Source organism: Acartia tonsa, chromosome 4 (assembly GCF_053477335.1).
Source record: "Acartia tonsa isolate MP-2025a chromosome 4, ASM5347733v1, whole genome shotgun sequence".
Taxonomy (NCBI): Eukaryota; Metazoa; Arthropoda; class Copepoda; order Calanoida; family Acartiidae; genus Acartia; species Acartia tonsa.
This window is the reverse complement of record NC_137263.1, coordinates 15,834,592-15,860,077: the sequence shown is the minus strand read 5'-3', so window position 1 is coordinate 15,860,077 and position 25,486 is coordinate 15,834,592. Positions and strand designations below refer to the sequence as shown.

Below are 25,486 nucleotides of genomic sequence, written 5' to 3'. Positions count from 1 at the left end.
AATACCCTCCATTTTTTTGTTGTTGAAGATTTAGTTGGTCCTTTTACGATTTTCGCCAAAATTTTTTTTTTTGCAAAGCCCCTAGAGGCTAGGGGCGAAGCCGCTAGTATAGTAAAAATTGTTGATGCATAATATCCCTAAAATATTGTCTCCTGGTGTATAAAATGTATGCACACACACATTCAATTGTTATGCAAAATAAAGCAATGACTGTATTCTTGGTCCTCACAGGACAATATGGTTGCGAGTTGCAACATACTTTGGATACTTAATAAGGCCTTAAGAATACTTTTTCCAACATTAATACCGATTAATATCTGCTGGATTAGAACCGATTCTCAGCCATACTTAAAGTCGTGTTACAGACAATTTTCCACGAATATAAAATAAAAAATCATAAAATTAATACTATCATAGCTGATTTTAATCTTAATTTTTTAAAATTTTAATATCACCGGAAAGCTGTCCATAATGCGTTGCGATAAATAACTATTATTCTTGTAAAGAATGAAGAGAAATTTACCTTTCTTAGTAAAAATATCTAAAGATTATAATCTATAAATTAGCCATAAATTCTTATAAACACAGAACAACTAAAGAAAGCTAAAAAAATCTTTAAAAAAAATTATTTTTGATTGATAGAAACCAAAAATAGAAACATAAAAGTCGTGTATATCTTAGTAAAGGTTGATAATTGGTAAAGAACGGCTTACTGAACCATACTGCGCCAATCTAAAGACGTTTAAACGGCAGTTATTGCTGATGACATATTTCCTACCTCCCAACTGTAATAAAGAACAAGGATGACAACATCCATAAAAGCGAAGCACTAAAAAGGTAGGACAAACGGACATTAACACTTGTACAGTGTCTGAACTGAAAAATCGGAACATAAATGTATAAATGTCGAATCAAAATTGTAGGTAAATTTGTTGAAAAACTGCTTAAAAACATGATAATGTTTATGGACATACTTACATTTTGGGACTTGATTATAGAGTTGCTTCGCTTATAATATTGTTCTTTGTTGTCCCAGGAATCAATATACCAAAAATCAGATCAAACGGATAATTAAAACACTTAAAAATTTGTTGTTAAAAAAGTAGAAAAATCAAAATGTTTAAAATGGACGTACGGACATTTTCGTAATGCTTTTAGAGTTGCTACGCTTTCTAAATCGTACCAAACTACTACAGTAATGACCATCCAAAGTTTGAAATCGATAGGACAATTCTAACATGACTAAATTAACGAAAAAAAGCTATCTATCTCGGACGGACGTACGGATGGACCGATCCTAATTACAGAAAAGCTTCGCTTTTAAAAATACAGTAATAGAAAAATGTGTTGTGGCGTTATCAAAACAAGTTGAATTGTTAAAAACTAATCTAAAAGAAGTAGAATGTATTAAAAAGTGTCTGTCTTTAAGTTATATAAAAGATATCAAAAACAGTAGATTTCTATGATTTTTTTTCCATCAGCCATCTTTTCTTCTTTCACCAGGGATCTAATGGGATACGACAATAATCGATAAACTGATGTACATTTACATCTCCAATGATGATGCACACAATTACTCCTTTTGTAATTAAAATTGGTGGTTAAAACGTTTAGACACTCAACTTAATGCACCAACCAATCAAAATTCATTACAAGTCCCCAAAGTTGTTAAGCCAACGAATAAGAAAACGTAAAAATAAAACTATGATGACTTAAGTAAAAAATAGACCAATGTCACTGTTTCTGCAAATCACTATAAAACTAACGAATAATTTTTTGTCACAAGCCGCATGTCTCTCTTTTATTTACCTCAGTACATTTGCATTTACATGTATGGGTATAAAAGAATTTCATTTATATTTATATGTCAGAATAAAATTCTACAATATAACAGTTCAGTCCCAGGTTGTATATTTAGTGTCATTTCATGTTTTGAAAACCTATCGAAACAGCTGATTTAAATTCATTCAGTCGCAGTTTTATACCATATTAAAACTCACCAAACTAAACTGGTGTGACAGTGTGACAAAACGACACACAAGCCCCGGCCCCTAGCTAAAGCAGGGATGTAAAGGGATAAGACAATGGCTGATAAATTCATGAACATCATCAATGATAATACATAAATTACATACAATTATTGGTTAAACGTTAAAACAATCAACTTATAGAACCAAACAATCAAAATTAAATAAAAGACTGCTAGGTTGTTAGCTAACGAATAAGAAAACGTTATTATAAAACTTGGGACTAGTGTAAAAAACATCCCCAATGTCCCCTTTCTCTCTGTAGCTAAAGTGTGAATATTTTGTATAAGATTGTGAGGAGAGATCAAGTGTGATGGCCCCACTGGGATGCACACAGTATTATCTAGGATCCCAGGTGTACTATTAGATTCAATATAATATAAATTCTCATCTATACTATACTATAGTTACCTATAATTATTGTACTACGTCTACCCCTTCGCCCCCCTCAAACACTTTCATGATGCACTACAATATATGCAATATATTTTGTTTAATTACATTACTTTTTCATCGAAACTATCATATTTCAATTCTTTTTCAATTATTTTACAAAAGTTACTAGGAAACAAACCTATTTTTTAATGTACTTCATAAAGTTTTCCTGATGAAAAAGAATAATTTAAATGAGTTTTAATCTCTTAAAATTATATAAAAGAAAATTTATCAATTCTTGTTTAGAATATGTTTAATGAATTTTTTATTATAGGGAAACATAAAATCTTTCAATTTTGAAGGTGTCCAGTATCTTAACAATCAGGTAATTAATAGAAATATTCTTTTTTATATGACAGACATTAGTTTTGTATTATGGATGAATGGATATATGTAGAATATACGTGGATATATTGTTAGGGGAAAATTTGTCGTCAATTATGATTTATTATATGGAACTTATTTATAGGTCAGTTCGTTGATCTAATAGAAGGGGAGGAGATGGGGTAAAAGGGTTGGATTTGGGGTATCGTTATTTTAGCCAGTTGCGACTGTCACTTTATGAGAGTACATGAAAATCTGGTGAAACATCCAAGTATTAGTGGATTACTTTTCAGTCAAGTCATACATCTAAAATAAAGACACAAAAGTTAAATATTTCTCTGACAGTCAAAATTATTTCGTGGTTTAACACTACACATGTCTATTAGACAAATCTGCATAAAAATAGTTTAGGTGGCTGTCATTGAAATAAGCTAAATAAAACTAGAAAAAAATAAAATAAAACTTAGAAATAAAAGTAACAAATAACAGTATAAGAAGTTAAGCGGTTTGCAGCAAAAGTTATAAAATCCTAAACATGCACCATACTTAGGGGAAAAATACCTCTATCTTTCCTAGCAGCTGAGATATTATTTTATTTCCAAGCTTTGCTTGTAATACATGTTATCATTCTTGTGTAGATCATGAATATATCAGCTAGGAGGGATATGACACATCCTTTACTTCTACTTCTTATATCTAGTGCAAAAATAGAAATATAATTACTTGGATAATGTGCAAGATTTTTTTGTTCTCAAATATAGTGATATTCGCAAACGGCTAAAATAACGATATCCGCAATCCGCCTTCTTTACCCCATCCCCTCCTCTCTCACTGGATGAACGAACTAATCAATTAATAAGATCTATATTAGCAACCTAAATTAACGACAAAATATCTTTATGTTTTATTTTTGTTGGCAAGTTTACATTCTTGTTAAATTAATGTTCAATTCAAGACGACTTTTAGTGTTACATTTTAATATTGTGTACAATATACAGTTTATTTAATGTAAATATTATAAAAATGCTTTCTCGTATTCATTTGAATCCGGTGGATTAGAACCGAAAAAATTACGAAAAAAACTATGTCTAGCATCGAATTATATCCGGTTTTCTACAAATATAAAAATGTATAATCATAAATTAAAACCAGTTTTTTAGCCCGTGCCTTCGGCATCTCGGGGCTAATAAAACTGGTTTTAATCTAATAATTGTTCATTTTATACAACCGATCGATATCCGCTGGATTAGAACCGTTTCTCAGCCATACGTAAAAGTCATGTATAGCATCGTATTACGAACAATATCCCAAAATATTAAAACAAATTCATAAAATTCATTTCAGTTTTGTTAACCTCGAGGGGCCGAAAACTGGTTTTAATCTGCGGAAAGATGTCTATAATATGATACGATAAATTACTATTCATATACTTTAGAATTACAAGATTTGCATCAAATCTGAGAAGGGAGCCTGCTATGGCGAGTTTAGGTAGAGTTTGTTTATTCAACAAATTATTATTCATTTTTTAAAACACTAGCCAGTGCTCCCCAAGCATCTAGGGACTCTATATTCGAAAGGATGAGGAAGGGCAGAAAACTAGCCTAAAACCGTACCTAACCTTTTTATAATAAAAAATACAAAATAGCCTTAAACCATCCCAGGACCTATTAGAAACTTTACTGTAAATTAGAATCATATCGGTTCAGCGGTTAGCGAGATGCTCGCTACAGAAAAAAAAACGACACAACCCAATCTGTCCCGATTTTTTTATCACTTTTGAAAAGTGCGATTCCTGTGACGTCATATAAAAAGGGAAGGGGGGAAGAAAATCTCTTCCCTTTTCTCCCATCTCTTTTGAAGAGATTTTCTTCCCCCCTTCCCTTTTTCTTTCCCGAAACGTATATGACTTAACTGGAATCGCACTTTTCAAAGTGATACAAAATCGGGAGAGATTTGGTTGTGTCAAAAAAAAAACGGTTATTACTTTATATAATAGGATTTTAACATTTCATTTAAACCAAATTTTGCCACTTGACATTTTGAAAGACTATAAATAAGAAAACTATATTTAAGCATTTATGTTTATGTTTTACAGATATCTAGAATTTAAAGCACTTAAATTGATTTTATTTTGCAGAGCGGATGCAAATCAATTTATGTTGGAACCAGTCAAACAAAGAAATCTTATAGAAAACAGAGCTAATGGAAGGTAATGTTTTAACACAATTTTATGAAATATATTTTATAACGAAATCTTGATTTTCTATTTCAATATTAATTAAAACTTCAAATTGCTAGATTTTTTTCTAGATAGACCTTTATAATCATAGAATAAAAAAATTTATTTTTGGTGTCCCACCCCTATAAAGCAGCAATTAAAACTAATTATTAACGACTCATGACGAAATAATGAAATTCTGCGAAATGTGAAAAATATGTTATCTTGTATAGAAATGATGATTTGACTAAGCAGAAGCTGTCAGGCTGCGGAGACGAACTGTGTGCCAGAGATTACCTGTTAATACCTGGAGGAACTGGGGTACTTCCAGGTACAGAGGCTTCGGTGGGTTCCAAAGAAAAGAAGAAATTAGAATCAAGAGACAGGTGTGATGTTGAGTATTTTTAACATTTTAATTTCTTTAACTTTATTTGATCTAAGCTGTTGTAATTGCGCGAAATTCTAAGAATTGGATTTTCTAGCCTAAGTGTTAAGTTTTCTGTATCCTAACAAAGATATAGAGGAATATGTAAGACTTAGGAATCCAAATTCCTAGAAAAGACTAGTAAGCTTTATAGGATTTGAAAATTTTTAAAAGTCAGTCCAAACAACTTACAGTAATTAAAAGTCTATAATCTGTATACAATGCTTCCTTATCTGTATTCTAAAGTAAACTCGATGGACAACTAACAATTAGATTGCAAGAACGTTGTCTATAAGTCTTTGAGCATGATAAGGATTACGCATGTTTAGGAACCAAGATACTCTTCTACTATTGGTTTTATTTTTAGATTTTGTGGTGGAACCCTTAGCATAGAGAATGGTGAACAGGAGGGAATTCCAATTTATACTAGGTGATTTTAAAAAAAAACATTTGATTATTATTAATTAGCATTAATTCCAGCTGTCGATAATGTCTTCTGTAGAACTTTAATGAATTTAGCTTAGTTAAGTTTAACACAAAAAAAATTTACTGCCCCGTTGTGCAAGCTGCTTATTACAAAATTCAGAAATTAACGAATAAATATTGCTGTTACAATCTTCTAACGAATAACACATATATAATTTTTATTCCCCATAATATTTTCAAAAAACCCTTAAATTCTTTATAAAGAAATTGTATATATTTAAATTTCATCGCTTTTATTATTAGAAATTCTTTGTCAAGTTGTATGAAGCTGTATTGTGACAGATTGAACATCAAGGATAATAACTCTATTATTTATTTATTACCAGGGTGTCAAGTGGACTTTTCTCAGTACAATTTGTGACTGGCGAGCCAACTGAGAATAAAAATGAACGCATTCTTCATGGCCCTGGTTTCAGGTAGTTTAATGAAAAATTAAATTTTTTCTCAGTGCTGTCTCGTCTATTGTAGGGTCCTTAGGACCTCCAAAACAGAGGTTTCAAAAAGTTTGACATTGCCAAGTGCACAGAGGTTTAAAAATGATTTGCAGAATATGCAGTGTTTGAATGTATGCATGTCTGTCTTTTTTTCATAAAACTAATCTTATTTGAATTTTTTTTTATAATTCCTAGTTGCCAAAATCATAATTTCACACATAAGACTTTTGTCCTTTTTCCTGAATCATGTGAATTGAAAATTCACAATTGTTTTAATAATCAAAGGCAATCTGGAATTAAATTCAGTGTTGTTATAATTGCTTTTAGATACTTTGAAAAAGTTAAAAAATATTATATTATACTTAAAAAATTACAGATAAAGATTTGATTTAATTTTTATATTTTAGGCTGAGATATGTACAAATAAACTGCGCAGCTGTGGTTGGCTCTGTCGAATAACATTGTTCTTGTCTTGAATCTAAATGTTATTAACATCCATAAGTGATTAAACATAATATGAAATTATTTATCAAATATGTATTGTAAAATAACCAAGCTAATATGCTATTCACTTATACAAGAAACTAACTGAATAAAAATTTAATCAAGAAATATATCTTCATGTCTTCAGAGTAGTGTATTTTTATTAAAAATAGATTGAAAACCAACAATATAAATTTAAAGAAGAGTTTTTATTTATATAATTAATCTTATGTAGGTATTGTATTTAAGATCCCGCGACTTAAGTGAATAATGGTAAACCCTCAATATTCGCTTCCGCTGTTAAATTTATGTTTAATAATAAAAAACACTTACAGATTCCAATAAATTATTGACTTTTTAAATTAATGATTCTTGTAATTCAATTCAAAGAAGCATTTATATCAATGGTGTAAAAATAAGCTTCAATTCTATACATTCTACGAATGTATGTCTGAAAAGATTTAATAAATAGCTACTTCACAATTTACAGATAAGCTTAGTATTGGTGCTAGGCAGGTTCATGACTATTTAGAGAATTAGCCTAGACCAAATATAGATTCCTCCCGAAATTTTTATTTCTTTCTTCCAAAAAATAGTTCCAAATTTACAACAAAAAATTTGAATGGTATTTTTTTTCTCAAAAAATCAAAAACATACATAAAAAATTATTGCAGTATTTAAGCAATTATTGAATTTCTATGTATATTTTCTAGTTGTATAAAAACATGAGTAAGACCATGGCAAGAAGGAAAGACCCGAGTTTCCCCATTTCCAATAAATCCACACTCTCTTCCCTTTATAAAACATGAATCCACCACCCCTTCTTCAATAATAGAACACCACTTTCTCTTTTTTAATCAGTTAGTTGGAGGATGGTTTCACGGCGTGCTATCAGTTCCGCATATTGTAAAATCCTTAAAGTGAATAACATTCGCAAAATTAAATACAATTGAAAATAAATTTTAGAAAGTTTTTAAGGATGTGAGTAGATTATATTATAAATTTGCGGTACTGTTGATTAAGGTAATTTTTCCAATGTTTCTTTGAACATTAACATTTATACAAGAAATAAAATGTTTTAGGAATTCATATGAAGGTTAGGTTTTTAATGTTTTTTCAATGTTTACACACACTAGGAAGTTTTAGTGATTCCCATGAATTCAATGTTAATCAAAGCATTTCAATGATTTCAATGTTTTTTGAAATGTTTTTTTTCAATGTCTTTTTTTAATTATAGAGAAAAATCTTCGAACTGAAAAAAAATCTTCCAATAATTTAGCAGAAATGATAGCACAGTCAGTTTGCACCTGTATGTGTATTTAAGTTAAAATGTTTCCCTTATACTTTGTGTCAGGCTGGTAGAGTAGTAATGGTTAAACATCAGAACAATGTACAGGCTAACTTGTATAGGGATCTGAAAATTAATAAACTGTGAGTTGACATTTTTTTTTTCATTAAAAACGTTATTTTTCGGTATTTAAAATATAGTTGTAAAAGTGTAGTTATTTTAGTATTTATTTAATAATTAAATAATAATTATTTGTTAATTTGTTTGTCATTTTATCGAAAACAAATAATTATTAAACAAAATCAAACATCATTATAACGCAAGTTAAAACAATATTAAGAATATGGTTAGTTATAATTAAGAAATTAAAAACATGGATGACAACATCCATAAATAGCAAGTAGTAGTCATGAACTCGAAATAAATTATTAAATATAAAGAAAATCCGAACAAACAGACTGTCAAAGGAAGGAGTACATCCTTATTAATAAAAAGAATCTTTTAAATATCTCTAAAGCATTACCAACTAACTTTTGGACTGGATGGTAATTTATCAGAGAAAATCTTGATGAAATAATTCACATGTCTATCTTAAATAGCATAAAAAAATCACGTTCCTTCATATCATTACGAACGGTAGGAAAGACGTATACAAGACCATTGATAATTATGATAATTGAATTGATAATATTTAATTGATAAAATTTATGATTAATTGATAAAACATCGAAAAACAGGAGTTTTCATTACACACAGCTCGAGGTATTTAAAATATACTTATACATTGTACAAAGTGAATTTTTTTATTATCTTATGTTAAAACTTTCGTATAAATTTCTTTTCTTTGGATTGTGTTTGAATGTTCCATCTGCCCCTACAACTCATGTGTCTTTATGATCAAATGCTGCTCTAAAGTCAAACTGTCATAAATTACAACATACTTTTTTTTCCTTTTTCCAGTATGGCTTTGAAACCGATTAATATCCGCAGGATTAGAACCGGTTCTCAGCCACTAAAATATTATGCATATCATCGTATTACAGACAACTTTCCATGCATACTAAAATAAAAATCGTAATATTAATACCAGTTTTAAAGCCAATGTCTATAATACAATGCGATAAATAACTTGTTATCAATTTGGTTCCCATGTCCGTCTAAACGGTACAAAACCAAACCTTGTGTGGTGTTTAATGCTTTATAATAATCTTTGGCTTATTTTATTTTAAAACTTTTAAACATCCTTAAAAGCTTGGAATGCATACCATAGAAAAGTTAACAAATATAGAATAACAATGCTTTTAATATAAGGAAGTGCCTAAAAATTCTGTAATTTTCATTTAAAATTTAGAGTAAGCAAAAAAGTTTATCATAATAAATTTTCGTTTAAAAACCCGCTGATTGTTTGTTCTTTTTGGTAATGATTACATAGTTTTCACGCTTTCAAAATTACTATTAATAGAAATAAAGCAAGGTTGGAAATGGATAGGACGTTTCTAACTTTTAGAAAATTATAGATTTAAATTAATTAAAATAATTGCATTTCCTGTGGCCTTGAATTGTTTTTGCATATATTGCGCAGACAGGAAATTAATTCAACTAGGTTTTTATTTCAGTATCACAAATTATAGGAAAGCAATATTAAAAATTCATTTAAGGGGGGGGGGGGAAGTTTTGACACATTTGCGTAAACAGGGAGTATAGGCTTTATCTTTGGACTGAGAGGATAGGTTATTAGGGATAAAATCATTCTTATATGATGAATTTTCCCAAGTTTTAAGATTATTTGGATAGGCCTCCAGGTTCCGGAGCTCCAGGCCTCCAGGTCCTCTCTGTACAGGTAAAAATTAAAAAAAAAATTTTTTTTTTGAAGAGTTAGAAGTCAACCTATGAAACAAAATATGCATATTTTTGAATGTTATTCACATATTTGAAGGAAAAAACGCATATTTTGTTTCATAAGTTGACTTTTAACTCTTCAAAAAAAATTTTTTTTTTCATTTTTACCTGTACAGAGAGGACCTGGAGGCCTGGAGCTCCGGAACCTGGAGGCCTATCCAAAAAATCTTAAAACTTGGGAAAATTCATCATATAAGAATGATTTTATCCCTAATAACCTATACTCTCAGTCCAAAGATAAAGCCTATACTCCCTGTTTACGCAAATGTGTCAAAACTTCCCCCCCCCCTTATTGCTACACCTTCTTTACAAAACAAGGATGACAACATCCGTAAAAGCGAAGCTATGAAACGGTAGACAAACGAACACTTGTTTGATAAAGCAGAATATATCTATATATAAGTCAAAACAAAATTGTAAGTTAAAAATCAGCATGTTTTAAATGGACGTCCAGACATTATGGTAACAATTATATAGTTGCTACGCTTTCTTAATCGTACCTTGCTATTACAGAAATCACCAAGTTTGAAATCGATATAACATTTCTAACATGCCTCAATTAACGATAAAAGCTAACCATTTCGGACGGACGTACCAAACCTAATTATAGGAAAGCTTTCAAGAAGATAATTATCTACAGCCTTCATTACAATACAAGTCATAAACCTTATTCAAAACTTGTATTGGATATCTTTTTTGGAGACTTAACTGTCATTTAAACTAAACTTTTTTCATTCTTTGAACAGGATATCTTAAAAGCTTAAAAACAAATATTTAAAAGCTACAAATTCAAGTTGAAAAATTTTTACATTTACAAATGAAAATGAAGACAATTAAAATTCAACATTCCATTTCAATATTTATTTATTTAGCTATATCTCGATCAATAAATACCTTGGGATGTAAATAGTCATTTTTGCTAAAGTTAGATTTTAGTAATTAACTCATTTGGCATACATATATTAATAATGTAACTGAAATATAATTTCATGATAAAGACAATTAATATAAAATGAAGCTAAAAGCATACACATAAAGAAAGACAACCTTGTTCTATATTTATGAAAGAGAGGGGAATATAAAAAGTCCACAATGCAAATGGCTCAGCGCTTTTTACGTTATAATAATAAAGTTTTTGTCACCTTGAAGTTTGAGTGAGTGGTAAATAAATGATGGCCTAGAAATTATTATACAATACACATTATGATAAGTGTATCTATATTTATAATTAGCATAGCTTTCTTACGGTTAGGGTATATCCGTACGTTCGTAACGGATAGCTTATATGTTGATTTCTTCATATAAAGATAATGAATGAGTGAGTAAAGTTAATCTAAAATAATAGTTAGAATGTCAATAAATTTATTTATTTCTCGTTGATTTTTAAAATATTTTTTACCTAATTATTTTTATATTCTGTTGATTCTAGGGACAATTAGAAATAATTCTATAAGCTTATGTATGTTTTATTTCTTTTAATTGGTAGGTAATATTTTACAAAATATATAATTTGTTAAGCTCTACTTTTATTAATGATTGTCATCCTTGTTTCAAGTGCAATTTACGTATTGAAGTGGATCTATTGTATTTATGAATTAACAGGAATGTCCTAGAAGCCATTATTTTAAAAAAATGACAATATTCATAGAACAAAAACAACCAAAAATGCATTAGAATTAGCGACAAACTTAAAGACAATTTGAGAAATGGATTAATTAAATGTTCTTTGAACATTCAACCGCCTATCTCAAATATTATAGCGAGATGGACAGACGGATGGACAGACGGACATGTAAAATAATAGAGTAGCTTCGATTCTATTAACAACGCAAAAGTAAAGTTTTGTATGACTAATGAAACAAAATACATATTTATGAATACAAAATTAAACTCTAACAAGCAGCCCAGCGAAACTTTTAAAAAAAGGTAGCATGGTACGTTGTTCGATATCTTAAATGGTAGCTTATGAATTACCACCTAATTTTTTGGCGATAAACTTCGGAAAATCGGCCTTTCAAGGAAAAGGTAGCATGCGAGTTCGCCATCGATATCATAGCAGTATAGCATAAATTAAAAGAGCTAGAGCTAGAGAGAGAGAGAGAGAGAAACATATCTTACTCTTTATTAAATTAAGCCGGGAATGGTATGATATCTCTCTCTCTCTCTCGCTCTTTTAATTTATGCTAATCTACTACGATATCGATGGCGAATTCGCATACTCGCCAAAAAATTAGGTGTTAACTCATAGCGAATGGAATTCGAGGTAGCAGAGAAATCGGTTCATATTTTGCACGAGCTCGAAGGCGACTCTATGGCGAAATATCTTTCTGGGAGTTGATATTCGTTATTGTTTGTTAGCATTTTCCAAAAACTTTTTTCTGATAAGAGGATTAGCCGGACTAACAAAATCCATATACATCACCACACAGTATCAGAACTTAATAAGCAGAATATAAATTAAAAGTCTAATAAAAAATGTCTAATCGTTAATAGTTTTGTCACTCATTATTTACGTAAAATTACTTTTTCTTTGGAACCTGATATTTAAATAATCAATATTTGTAATGTATTTGCAAAAAAGTGCATAGTTCTTATTCATAATTAACAAGAAATAATATGAATGAAACACAACTGTGGTTCCAGGGGCGTCCAAGCTTTTTATTTTGGGGGGGGTAAAATTTTTTTAAGGGGGGGGGTAATTCGGTTTTGGGGAGGGTAAAATGGCGCGCGAAGCGCGCCGCAAATTTTTTTTACCCACCCCAAAATTTTTACCCCGGGGGTAAAATTTGCTTGGGGGAGGTAATTACCCCCCCTGAAATCTGTTGGCAGGGGTAAAATTTGTTTACCCCCCCCTAAATTTACCCCCGGGGTAAAATTTTTTGGGGGGGTAATTTAAATTTTATCAAAAATTTAGTATTAAAAATGCGCGCGAAGGGTAGGGGTAAATTTTAAATGGGGGGGGGGGGGGTAAAATAAAAAAAATTTTGGGGGTGCCTACGGCACCCCCAAATTCGTTTGGGGGGGGGGGGTAATCGCCCCATTACCCCCCCCCTTGGACGCCTATGTGTGGTTCAGCTGTTTATTCAAAATCAGAGACCGTAAGGGAAAAGGCAATAGATAATTTATTGATATAAAAATACCAATGATGATAAACACATTTTTTCCCTTCAGGGAATATATTTCTGTTCATATCATGGTTTGTATTATTTCTAAAAGGAGAATACCAGGAATAAGATATAACCAACAAGCGAAATAAATCTAAAATAATATTTGTGAGGCAAATGGAGAGGTCGTCAATTTTACGATGTGTTGCCCCCCAACGACAGCTGAAAATCAAATATAGGTTTCGTGATTTTTTCCCGAATTAATTTCGTTATTGGTATAAGCTGGGAGAATACTAAAACTGTTCAAGTTGTTGGCTTCCTCTCAAAAATTGTTTTAAATCTAAAACCAGTCCACCTAAAAACTATTTGGGTAATATCACTCTATATTTGTGTGTTTTGTTGATGAGTCATAAATACTTTCACAGTTGATTCGCCACTTAAACACTTAATTAGAATTTTGAAGGTCAAAGCAGGGGAGAAGGAACAATAGTCAATTATTTCACCTCTATCTTATTTTTCTTTGTATTATCTAAACCTATCAAACAAAAAATTTTTAGTACGGCTTCGAATCCGATTTATATTCGCTGGATTAGAACCAGTTCACAGCCATACTGAAAAATCATATATAGCATCGTATCACAGACAAACCACGAATAATAAGATAAAAAAATAATACCAGTTTTGTGAGCCCTGAGTTATAAATTTTCATTTTAATATCCGCGGAAAGTTGTCACAATACGATAAATAACTATTGTATCAACAATAGCAACGGAAGATTATTGGTGCAGAATCCTATCCCAGTATCCCTGCAGGCATGAAAGATTCCATGTAAAATGATTGATGATTACCAAGTTTGATTACATGTTGACAATGTCATGACATGACCTAACCTTGACTTACTTCAGTTTGTAACAATTATTATGGTAATCATTCACTTTTTTATCATTTCTTTGCGGCTATTTGAAAGTATTTTTATCATGAAACTCGTGTACTATGAAGAATTGCATCCCGTACATTGTTTTTCTGCTTAATTAGTTAAAATGAACATTTGAAGAGTTAAAATTTTAGACCTATATTCCTAAACTTTAACAAGTTTTATCAAAACAAATTATTTCAAACAAACATTTTTTCAGTATTAGCAGTTTTAAGAAAATGATAATTATAAATTAATAGAGTTTTGCGAAGCACAACTCATTTTCTAAAATTTAAGTTTTCTTTTTCTGATGGAAATATTTGTCCTTGTGTAAAAGTTTTACTTTGTACTTTTAATATTTTTAAGTACTAAAGGACAATTTATTACTTGGATGTTGCACCAGATTTTTATTTTTTTTTTATTATAGTGAAACTCACCGCGGGCTAAAGTAACATTACCCCCTCCCCCCCTCCCCATCCAGCCCCTTTACTTCATCTATCCCCTTTACACACACACCCCCTCCTACTGGATGAATGAACTAACCAATAAATGAGTTCTATGTCAGCAACCTAAATTGACGGTAATTTGTCCCCTGTCATAAAATCTACACCAATTGTTTTGATATTTACAAATAAATATTTATTTTAATTTAATTTTAGTGAAAGAGAGATTAGTCAGTTACAATTACAGTATCAAAATAACATCAAATCACAAACTAATCTCAATTCTAAAAACAAGGTATGATATTTTAATAAGCGAGGCTTATCTAATCTAGAATTGGTATGTCCGTCGTCGATAACAGGAAGCTTTGATATTTAACTGGAACTTGTTGCAAACTTTGCATGCTGCATTTAGAAGGCGTAGCAACTGTATAACGATTGCAAAAGGGTCCGTGCGTCCATGTCATGTTATAAATTCAGAATTTTTGTCCGTACGTAACGGATAGCCTTTTTTGTTAATTTTGGCATGTTATAATTGTACTTTTTATTATAAACTTTGCATTTTGATTTTTATAGCAGTTAGGTACGAGTAAGAAAGCAAAGCAACTCTATAATCGTTACCAAAAAGTCCTTACATGTTGCTTTTAACTTTTTTAACAAAAAAATTTAATTTGATAAAATTATCCGATTGGTCTGATTTTTGAAATACTGATTCCTAGTACAACAAAGTACATTGATAGGCGAAGCATCTCTATAATCAAGTCTTAAAAATGTTAGTACGTCCTTAAACAGTATCCTGTATTTAAAAATTTGCAACAAACTTATGTACAGTTTTGTTTAGACTTGCAAATAAATGTACTGCTTTTTAAATTCTGACACTTTACAGGAGTTATTGTACATTTTGTTAATGTTTATTTGTCCTACAGTTTCAGAGCTTCGCTTTTATGGATGCTGTCATCCTTGTTTTTTTTTATGAAATTCATAGTATAAAATACGTAAAATAAAAAAAAACTTTGCAAAAAAAATCATGTTTTATCGGGTAAAAACTAAAAACTTGATCATTAGTCATATTTTACAAATTTTATGAATACTTTCTTATTAGCGTAGCTCCTCTATAAATAAAGAATGGCCTACCGTCCGAAAATAAGTCAATCCGTTAAAGTAAGTTACTATGCTTATTCTTATTCAATGCAGGATTTTTAAGATCTATAAACCGATAGATTCTTACTTGATAAAGTAAAACTCGTAGCTGACTAAAATAACGGTACCACCTGTCCATTATCTTTCCCCCACCCCTTCCCTTCCTACTGAATAAACGAACTGACCAATAAATGAGGTCCATATTAACAAGATAAATTGACGATAAATAACCCCAGTCAATATATCAACGAATAGCCTATATCTATCTATTGATCTATAACATGATAAACAAAAATGATTTTCATATTCATTTTATTTAAAAAATGGCTGCGCTACTTTATAGTCAATGGACATCTAGTGCATGTGTTTAAATATACATTATAAGAGAATGATTTTTGATGTTGAAATGTCCTTGAGATTTAGTCATGAAATATCAGCAAATAAAAAGTCGAAATTAAAAGGATTGACGATATAAGTTTCATAGATCATAGAATTTAAACTTTTCAATAAGGTTGAATTTCAATTTATCCTGATCCTACCTAATATAAGCATTAATTCAAATAAGTATACTGTTTATTTTGCTAAAATTATACTAAACGATTTAAAAGGACTTTTTTTCGGTTGGTCAAAAAATTAAAACAGCAAAAAAATCACAAATTATGGTTTCAGCAAATATTTAAAGTTAAATATTTTTTTTAGACAGCAAGGGATAAATTTTTTTTTTATATTTTCTTACCATGCCCATTAATATGGTTAATGTTGGCTGTGTTAGAAATGTGTTTAACGTCAGGAAATGATAAAATATTAACATGTTTAACATGAAAATTGAAAGTTTTAAATATTCTTTAGGAACGACAAGAAAGAAATTACTTATATCTGAAAGAGATTGAAAGAAACAGGTAATTGCTTGCAGGGATCTAAAAGGATAACACAATACTCGATAAATTGATGTACTACAGCCAACGAAAACAGTAAAAGTGTCTGACTATGACGTCAGAAAAAATTAACAATTAACCAATGAGAAAACAGTATTCACAATGATAAAATATATAGCGGCCTCTCATTGGTTAATTGTTAATTTTTTCTGACGTCATAGTCAGACACTTTTACTGTTTTCCAGCCAACAAATAAGAAAAAGTTATTTTAAAACTTAAGGGACAAGTGTTATAAACAGCTCAAAGTCCCCTTCCTCTCTTACATTCTTTTCTTTACAGAAGTGAATCTACTCGAAAGTGGTTTAGTTCTCGTTGAACTATTTCTTTTTTGATTTTAACATTTATTTTTAAGTGCCAAGTTGAGCTCAAAACTTCCCCTCCTCCCTTAAAAAAACACCTTAAAATTCATTTGAAATACAATAATTAAAATTACTGCCTCTCTCTCTACTTACACAAACCTCATAGAACATCCATAAATTATTTGCTAAAACTTTAAGCCAAAAAAATTTAAAACCAAATTCGAAAATAAAAGTCTGACACGCATACATCATCTCTCTTTGACAGATATGCATCCAATTCTTATATTGATTTGTACCGCAGAGCACGAGAGAGATTAGAAAGGATAACCTCACCTTTAACAGAATACAGGCAACATCTACTTGACATCTACTTAAGACAGGTATTATTTAATAGTTTAGATATTTTATAAACATCAGGGCACGGCAGCCGCACCTTAGCCGCGACTAATTCTCAAATTCAAACCTGTTTGGATGCTTTACTTTTTATGAAAAGAATGATTGCCATATTTGGATTAGGTTAAGAGCCCTCACTTTAAATATCAAAACAGTTGGATTAAGTAGAAGGAGAAGGCTTTGGTAATTTTACGAGACATCTGAACTACAGAACAAATCTAATATTTTTTACTTTCCTTTCCGCGGACAACAGTTATAATACAAAGCAGTAAATAAACATTAACGTTAATTCACATTCCAGCAGGGCTCAGCAGTATATGTAATTATTTTTTTTTTCACAAGCGTAGTTGCGAATTTGGTACCTCAATGTCGTGAGTAAACTGTTAACAGCTGCAGCTTTTAAGAAGTTTATCATTTGCAGTCATTTTTATTAATTTTAGATTCTACATACAATTTGTTCTGAATTTTGAGTGCATCTGTTCAGCCTCAAACACTTGTCAGAAAAACTGAAAAGCTTGAAATATAGAAAACAATAGCTGATAAACTGCACACACTGGAAGGATTCTAACCTAGTCTATGGAGAGTCTGGCAAGGAGCGGTCAGTTTGGTCCGCCTCTGGACTACTCATTCAACAATATCTCAACCTTGGAAACTCTGCAGTTCAAACCTCCCAGACAAACTCTCAGAAAACAGCGAAGATCTCCCTCTGGAAGGTAATGACTTTTGCATTTTTGATGGTTTATCTATTGGCTTATCTTTATTATACTAAGAATGTTTTTCCAGTTCTGTTTTAGCTGAAACAATTTAATGTCACCTCAAACAAAAAATGTTCATAAGATTAAATTTGAGAAAATAATTTTTGAAAGAAATCTTTAAATAGTACTAACTTTTATTTTTTTTGTCATTGAAACAAAACTGTAAATTATCTGTTAAAATGATAAGTCACCATAAGATCAAATCCAGTTTTGAATATAAAAAAATGAAAAATTCTAGCGTACATTTTACTGACATGTAACTAAAGACTAACTTTTTTTCCCAAAACTGGTGATTCATCAAAAATTTGCTATACAAAAAAAACTGTAATGATTAAACCATTATTCATCGTATTTTATCAGGTAATGAAATCTGAAGATTACGTCATGCAAGCATTTTCATCAAATATTTCATGTTTACAAAAATTTAAAATTCAAGGGCAAGGTGAAAGAATTTTGTGGGGAAATGCAATGATCTTATCACAGCAATGCTTTTTCATTTTTTAAGTTTATTTACAGTTTTACAGTTATTAAAACAGAGCTGACAAAATCCGTAAAAACGAAACTTATGTAATCAGACAAAAAACCAAACGAAGAAAAAAAATGAAAAATATATAATAGTAAACATTTGTCTTTAGATTATACCCATTGTTACGGGAACTTAGATATTTATTTTGCAGTTTGAGCATAACTAACTCAGAGTTATCTGTTAGTGAAAGGCGTACATACAAACTCGCTATAAATGTAGAAAGCTTCGCAATTTAAAAAATGCATTTAGTAATAAATCTTAAATAAAAGTACACATGAAAATTCTAAAAGTTTAAAAAAAATTTAATCAGGGCTCGGCCATTGCCGTGCATTTCTGCCAGTTTTAATGCGCCCTACAGGAAGTCGAATGGCGGCCGCAGAGCCAAAGAATAAATCATTCCTTCAACTAAAAGTACAAATCACAATCTTAAATAATAATTTTATTTTCTATTTAGGTATAATAGCAACATCATTAGATTGGCAAATAATAATCTTATTGACACAGGTAATATATGTAACAAAGTTACTCTATTCGAGTATCCATGTGTCTGATTGTATTGATTGGCCTTGCTTTTTTGTTATTTGAAAAGCTTTATTTATAATGTTAATGTGATTAATTTTTCAAAATTCAATTATTTTTTTCATTCTTCTGCTAAAAGCAGAAATTTAAGAGATACAGCAGGCAATATGGAATTTTAATTGATGATTAACCCTTCTGTAGATTAAAATCATTAGTTTAAAAGTTTTAACACAACAAGTTTTGAACCAACCAATACAATTTTATTAAAAGTATCCAAGACAATCCCAAGATTTTAAGCCAACGAAAAATCTTTGGGTACCAGAGTAAATTACAATTGATTGTCTATCCATCTACATGGTATGTACCTCAATTATTCGCCTTGTCATCTTATCCCTTAAGATACCTGAGTAATACCTAAAATAGCACAATTTCCAGTATGGCTTCGAAACCGATTATTTTCCGATGCTCGGCCATACTGAAAAATCATAAATAGCAGCGTATTACAGACAAATAATAAAATAAAAATCATAAAATTAATACCAGTTTTGTTACTCGGGCCTTCGGAACCTCGAGACTAACAAAACAGGTCTTAATCTTAAAATGATTCATTTTAATATCCGCGGAAAGCTGTCTATAATACGATGCGATAAATAAATCTTCTCATTCCTAGATGGTTTGTACCAGCTAGCCTTGGATTTGGTGGAGAGTCCGGAGGAGATAGCTTGGCTGGATTTATCATTCAACTCAATACATGCCATCACTGATGATATGCTAGAGTAAGTTTAGACAATGGATTTCTTAATTACTTGGATCTTACACCAGATTATCACGTACTTTAATGAAGTGAAAGTTATAGCTGGCAAAAATGATCCCACCCATCCACCCCCTTTAATCCAACCCTGCCCCTCCTACTGGATGAACGAACTAACCAATAAGTGAAGTCCATGTTGGCGACAATTTTCCCCCCTGCCATAATATCCTCGTATATTCTACAACCCTTGATAATACCAAAGTTTAGTTTAAATTCAAAATTATTCTACATAATATGAAATGGTATGATTTGTATCTGTTCGTTAAGTTAGAGAAGATTTATATTGGTCCTAGGAGGTTTTAAGCTATTTTCCTAACATTTAATGAGCTAATGGGGCACCTGTAAGTCTTCTAAATAGAGAAATAAATTAGGCTACGCTTTCAAGAAGGCTTTGAACTGGTTCTTGTATAGCTTTAAATTTTGGGAGAAAAAACTGCTTGTTTGAATGTCGACGATTTAAACAGCCAAAAAAGCTCTTAAAACGACGTGTCGTTAAAAGTCGACGAAAGCCCCTTTTTTTTATTTACGTAACATAATTTGATAAGCGCAAATTGTATGTAACAAACGTTTCATGCTTATTTTTTTTCAAAAACAATTTTAATGTTTAAATATGGGTAGAATATAATGGATTTTCGTTGCGGTGTGCAACGCATATCATTTATAATATTCATAAAATAATTTCAGGATTTAAGGCATAATTAAAGTGACAAAAAATATAAGGACGATAACATCGAATAGTAAATAAAGTTTATCATACAATGATTTATTATTACTTAGATCTTGCACCAGATTACCATGTACTCTAATAAAGTGAAACTTGTAGCTAGCTAAAAGATCGATACCCCTCATACTCCTTTACCCCATTCCTTCCCCTAATATCAGATTAACGAACTGATCAATAAATGATGTCCTTGTTGGAAACCTAATTTGACTTCAATCTTTTCCCTGTCATAATATCCACGTATATCATACTAGTGGCTGTGCCCCTAGCCTCTAGAGGCTCTGTATTTGATGATTGAATAAATAACCCAAAACTATTCTAAGACTTAAATATATAAAAGTTTAAATAGCCTAAAACCATCCCTGGGCCTACGTGAAGCTTCCCTAAACCAGAAACTCAATCGGTTCACTAGTTATCGTAATCTTAAGCTTCAGACAAAAAAAAAACATTATCATTTTATGTAATAAGATATCCAATGCCATTCCAATAAACAATAAGGTGAAGATTAAATGTTTATGTTTCCTGAAATTTATTTATGCCTCTATTACTGACTTGACTACTTGAAAAAGGAGGACAAATACTTTATTAATGATGTTCTTAATATATTCAAAACAAGACAAAACATTCAATTATTGGCCAACCAAACAAGAATGAAAACAACCAAAAAAACAACTATATTATAACAGACAATTTTCCACGAAAACTGAAATATAAATACTAAGATTAAAGTCAGTTTTGTTAGCCCAGGCTTTTGGCCTCTCAGGGCTAATAAAACTGGTTTTTATATTTTTAGTTTAATATCCGCAGAAAGCTGTCAATAATAAATAACAATTTGTCACCACAATAAAGTTTCAAATCTTTTTAGAAGCGTGCTCAAAAATTTATTGTTATAGAAAAGTTTTGCATATGAAAATTATACGAAACTGCATATTGTTTTCATTATTGACTAATAGGGTTCGGCAGCTAAAGCCGCTAAAAAGCGGTCGTCTTCCTTAAAGCGAAATTTTAGTGTCAATTAATTTTACATGGTTGGGTTACTGGGTATTTATAAAAGGCCATTTCTTTGTAAAAATCAAAGTAAAAAAATATGTAACCTCTGGCAGCTTAGACAATTTTAGAATAGTTTAGTTAACCCTCACCATGAGCACTGACGCTAAATTTATAATTCTGCCAAAGCTTCAACCGAGTCTCATTAAAAATGTTCGGTTACCATGCCCATACCTTGAAACATTATGAATTAGACTAATATAAATTTTGCCCCGGTATTATATTAATTGAAATCTATTGTTGTTTTAGGAATGACAGATCTTATATAACAGACAGACAAACAACCTATCACTTTATTATTTGTACTTCTATATTTATTTTTAGGTTTCCAAATTTGAAGATGTTATACCTGCATGGAAATAATATTTGTAGCTTCAGTGAGCTCTCAAGACTTGCTCTTCTTCCCAGCTTATATTCCCTCACTCTTCACGGGTAACTATATTTAGTCATGTCAACCGCGACTAAGCCACAAATGAGGCTTGCAAGTGGCTGACGCGCGGCTGCCGAGCACTGGTGTTTAGTGCTCCAATACTTTATTATAAAAGTGTTTCCGTGAGTACGTCTGACTGGCTAAGTCACTTACACACGAGCCTAGATATCTTAGCAATAATTTTATCCTAAAACATAATGTTTTATGGTTTTTTATTTGTCTTTTAAGATCTCGCTGAACACTCAACCTATTTAGTTTCTTTTTTTTGAGAATCTTCACGCTGCTTACGGCATTAGTTTAGGCTATTTTATTTTTTAATTAAAGTCCTAACTTCGAATGCACAAGAATAAATTATATAGGTGGCACACAAAAGTCTTAAAAATTGTAGATATCAGTTTAAGTTATTAATGTATTACTAAATTTTAAGATCTTTCCAGTAAGGCTTAGAAACTGATTAGTATGCGCCTTCGTCCACTCGGGGCTAACAAAGCTAGTTTTAATCTTATAATTTTTTATTTTAATATCTGCGGAAAGCTGACTATGATACGGTGCGATAAATAACTATTCTTTCTTTACAGGAACCCTATAGAAAACCATCCTGAGTACAGGTCACTTGTGCTTACGGTTATACCAAATCTTAAATCATTAGATTTTGCCAAAGGTATATTTTATTTGCAGTAAAGCTACTCAGTATTTGTATTAGTTAGTTGTTTTTAATTATAAAGGGGATGTAAAACTACAAATTAAGATACTTAAATGTAATACAGTAAAAAAATTTTTCCCTTGAGATTTAATAAAAACAAAGACTCAGAATCCCTAGAAAGTAAAAGATAAAAATTAACAATTGTGTAGGTTCATTAAGTCTTTGTACCTCTCGACCAAATCTTGCGTGTAAGGTGCACGATTACGCGACCAAACGTCCCACAGACAACCAACCCTTTGATTGCACGACCTCTGTCTGGTAATCATCAGTGTGCATGGTAATGAGTTGCGCCTGTTCTGGGGGATCTTGGACAAAGTAGCTTCGGACAAAGTAGCTTCAGACAAAGTAGCTAAGGACAAAGTAGCTTCAGACAAAGTAGCTTCGGACAAAGTAGCTTCAGACAAAGTAGCTAAGGACAAAGTAGCTTCAGACAAAGTAGCTAAGGACAAAGTAGCTTCAGACAAAGTAGCTAAGGACAAAGTAGCTTCAGGACAAAGTAGCTTTAGGACATTTACTTAAGAAAAGTAGCTTCATAAGGAAAATAGTCTCCAATATAGCCGCAGCGCTCGACCCCCTGGCCTGCCTAGGTTGTTTAGAATTTCGTGGATTTTGCAAAAAGTGGTTGATAGATTTTACAATTTTTAATATTGTTTTTACAATTGTTAATAATGTTTTTACATTTTTTGGTTAGGTTAGGTTAGGTTATAGGCTAGGGGGCCGAGCGCCCGCGGCTAGGAAGGCCAGGGGGCCGAGTGCTGCGGCCATGACCATTATTAACAGTGGAGGCAACTTTCCTTAGGAGGCTACTTTGTCCTGAAGCTACATTGTCCTCAAGCTACTTTGTCCTGAAGCTACTTTGTCCTAAGCTACTTTGTCCAAGATCCGTTTTGGGGTCAAGGCATTCATCCTCCCACCTCTTCCTATTACAGTTGCACAATTGACAAAGCAGCAGTAGGATAAATATTTCATGTCTTTAATTATTACACAGTGTTTTGCCAGGTTTGCCTACCCAACCAAAATCTAAAACGCTACGTTTTCATAACCTATCCTCAGTCGTGGGTAAATTATCATTTAATTTAAAATGTATTTCATTCAGTTACAGACGGAGAAAAGAAAAAGTTAAAACCAAGAAGAACGAAGAAACGGTCCATTTAATAAAAAATACTTTGTGAAAAATATATTTTATCATATTGATTTAATACGACCCAAACTATGATTGAGAATCAATTTTTTTTGTTGGTGAATTTTTTCTATAATAAGAAAAATATTTAATTTTGTTTCGTAAAAACAAGAGGCAGTTAAACATTTCATTGATAAATTTTATTTTTATAATTGTATATTAATTGTCTTCCACTTTGTCATTTAATTTTTTTCTCAATTATGAACTATGATATTGCACTTAAAAAAGCTTGTTCTATACCTTGTCAAAAACAGCCCTTAAAAGTTTTGACGAAAATAAATAACCATTAATTTAACAAAAAATATTTTATGCTGTATTTGTCAAACGAAATTAATGTATTGATGAAAGATGTTTTCGCTGGCGGAGAAATTGGAAGCATAAAACTATTATACATATGCCGATTCCTGTATTTTTCGACATGTCAAAATTCCTAAACAATCAAATTTGTAATCATACTGAAAACACAAAACCTCTCAATTTTTATTTATTTACTAGAAAACCTATGTAATTTATTTAATTAATATGTATTAATTTTAAATTACTTACAAGAATATCGACATCCATAGAAGCAAAGCTCAACAATTGAGACATTCAAACAAACAAACATTAACAATAATCAATCTGCAGCAATAAATTGATGAAAACCTATTGCAGAATTTATATTATACAGGATCCTTTTTATGGACACACTTACATTTTTAAGACATTGATAAACAGTTGTTTCTTTCTAAAATGTTACAAATTGCCCTTGGAATCACCATCACATCATCTGAAAAATTAACATGTTTGAAAATAACACAAGAAATTTTTTGATTGTTTTTAGAATTACTACGCCTTCTTAATTGTACCTTGATGATTCAAGAGACATACTGTAAATATGGAAATCGATTGGACGATATTAATGATCAACTATATTCGATACGGAGTAGGTGTATTTTTGTCATCAAAACTGTGAATTTGACAGCCTCATTGAATTTTATGGGTGTGAAAATGAGAGTAAAACTTTGCTTATGACAGTAGTAAAGGTGTAATTTTGACATTGGATAAAAAAATATTCCCAAAAATACAGCTAAATACGAAATTGACAAAAACACACCCACTTTTTGTCAAAAATACAGTGGTTGTGTTTTTGCTAGTGGTAAAAGTGGCAGCACCCCAACAATATAAATAAAAAGACATAATAAAATAAATTGTTTCATATGTTTTGTATTTTTCAGTTTAAAGAGAGGGTTACCATTACACGGTATAAAGAACACATAGAAGCATTATAGACACCCAACATTTTTTAAAAGCGAAGATTTTCTAAAATTAGGGTCGGTCCGTACGTCCGTCACAGACGGATAGCTTTTTTCGTTAACTTAGGCATGTTAGAATTGTCCTATCGATTTCTAACTTTGCATAGTGATTTCTTTAGTAGTTAGATACGATTTAGAAAGCGTAGCAATTCTATAATCATTACCAGAATGTCCGTACGTCCATTTTAAACAAGTTGATTTTTTTACTTTTTTAACAACAAATTTTTATGTGATCTAATCATCCGATTGATCTGATT

At 30.9% G+C, this 25,486-nt stretch overlaps 3 protein-coding genes across 4 annotated transcripts in view; 2 read left to right on the top strand and 1 right to left on the bottom strand.

Annotated features, from left to right (window-relative positions):
* LOC145316263 (uncharacterized) overlaps window positions 1–6,875 on the top strand; it is a 61,109-nt gene extending 54,234 nt beyond the window's left edge. Inside the window, exons 9-16 of the mRNA XM_080156687.1 lie at window positions 2,318–2,382; window positions 2,737–2,787; window positions 4,222–4,274; window positions 4,924–4,995; window positions 5,238–5,390; window positions 5,796–5,858; window positions 6,241–6,330; window positions 6,756–6,875. Of these exons, the coding sequence (XP_080012813.1) occupies window positions 2,318–2,382; window positions 2,737–2,787; window positions 4,222–4,274; window positions 4,924–4,995; window positions 5,238–5,390; window positions 5,796–5,858; window positions 6,241–6,330; window positions 6,756–6,807 (599 nt within the window). The 3' untranslated portion in view covers window positions 6,808–6,875. The remainder of the gene's footprint in view (window positions 1–2,317; window positions 2,383–2,736; window positions 2,788–4,221; window positions 4,275–4,923; window positions 4,996–5,237; window positions 5,391–5,795; window positions 5,859–6,240; window positions 6,331–6,755) is intronic.
* Window positions 1–25,486, bottom strand: part of LOC145316261 (tryptophan--tRNA ligase, cytoplasmic-like) — a 309,384-nt gene that overhangs the window by 281,048 nt on the left and 2,850 nt on the right. The window lies entirely within an intron of this gene.
* LOC145316265 (leucine-rich repeat-containing protein 51-like) lies at window positions 8,158–24,885 on the top strand. The gene is made up of 10 exons (XM_080156689.1): window positions 8,158–8,262; window positions 14,695–14,773; window positions 16,465–16,514; window positions 17,151–17,229; window positions 17,683–17,955; window positions 18,978–19,027; window positions 19,713–19,818; window positions 21,946–22,053; window positions 22,630–22,712; window positions 23,851–24,885. The coding sequence occupies exons 5-10, from the start codon at window positions 17,819–17,821 to the stop codon at window positions 23,907–23,909; spliced, it is 543 nt and encodes a 180-aa protein (XP_080012815.1). The 5' UTR covers window positions 8,158–8,262; window positions 14,695–14,773; window positions 16,465–16,514; window positions 17,151–17,229; window positions 17,683–17,818; the 3' UTR covers window positions 23,910–24,885.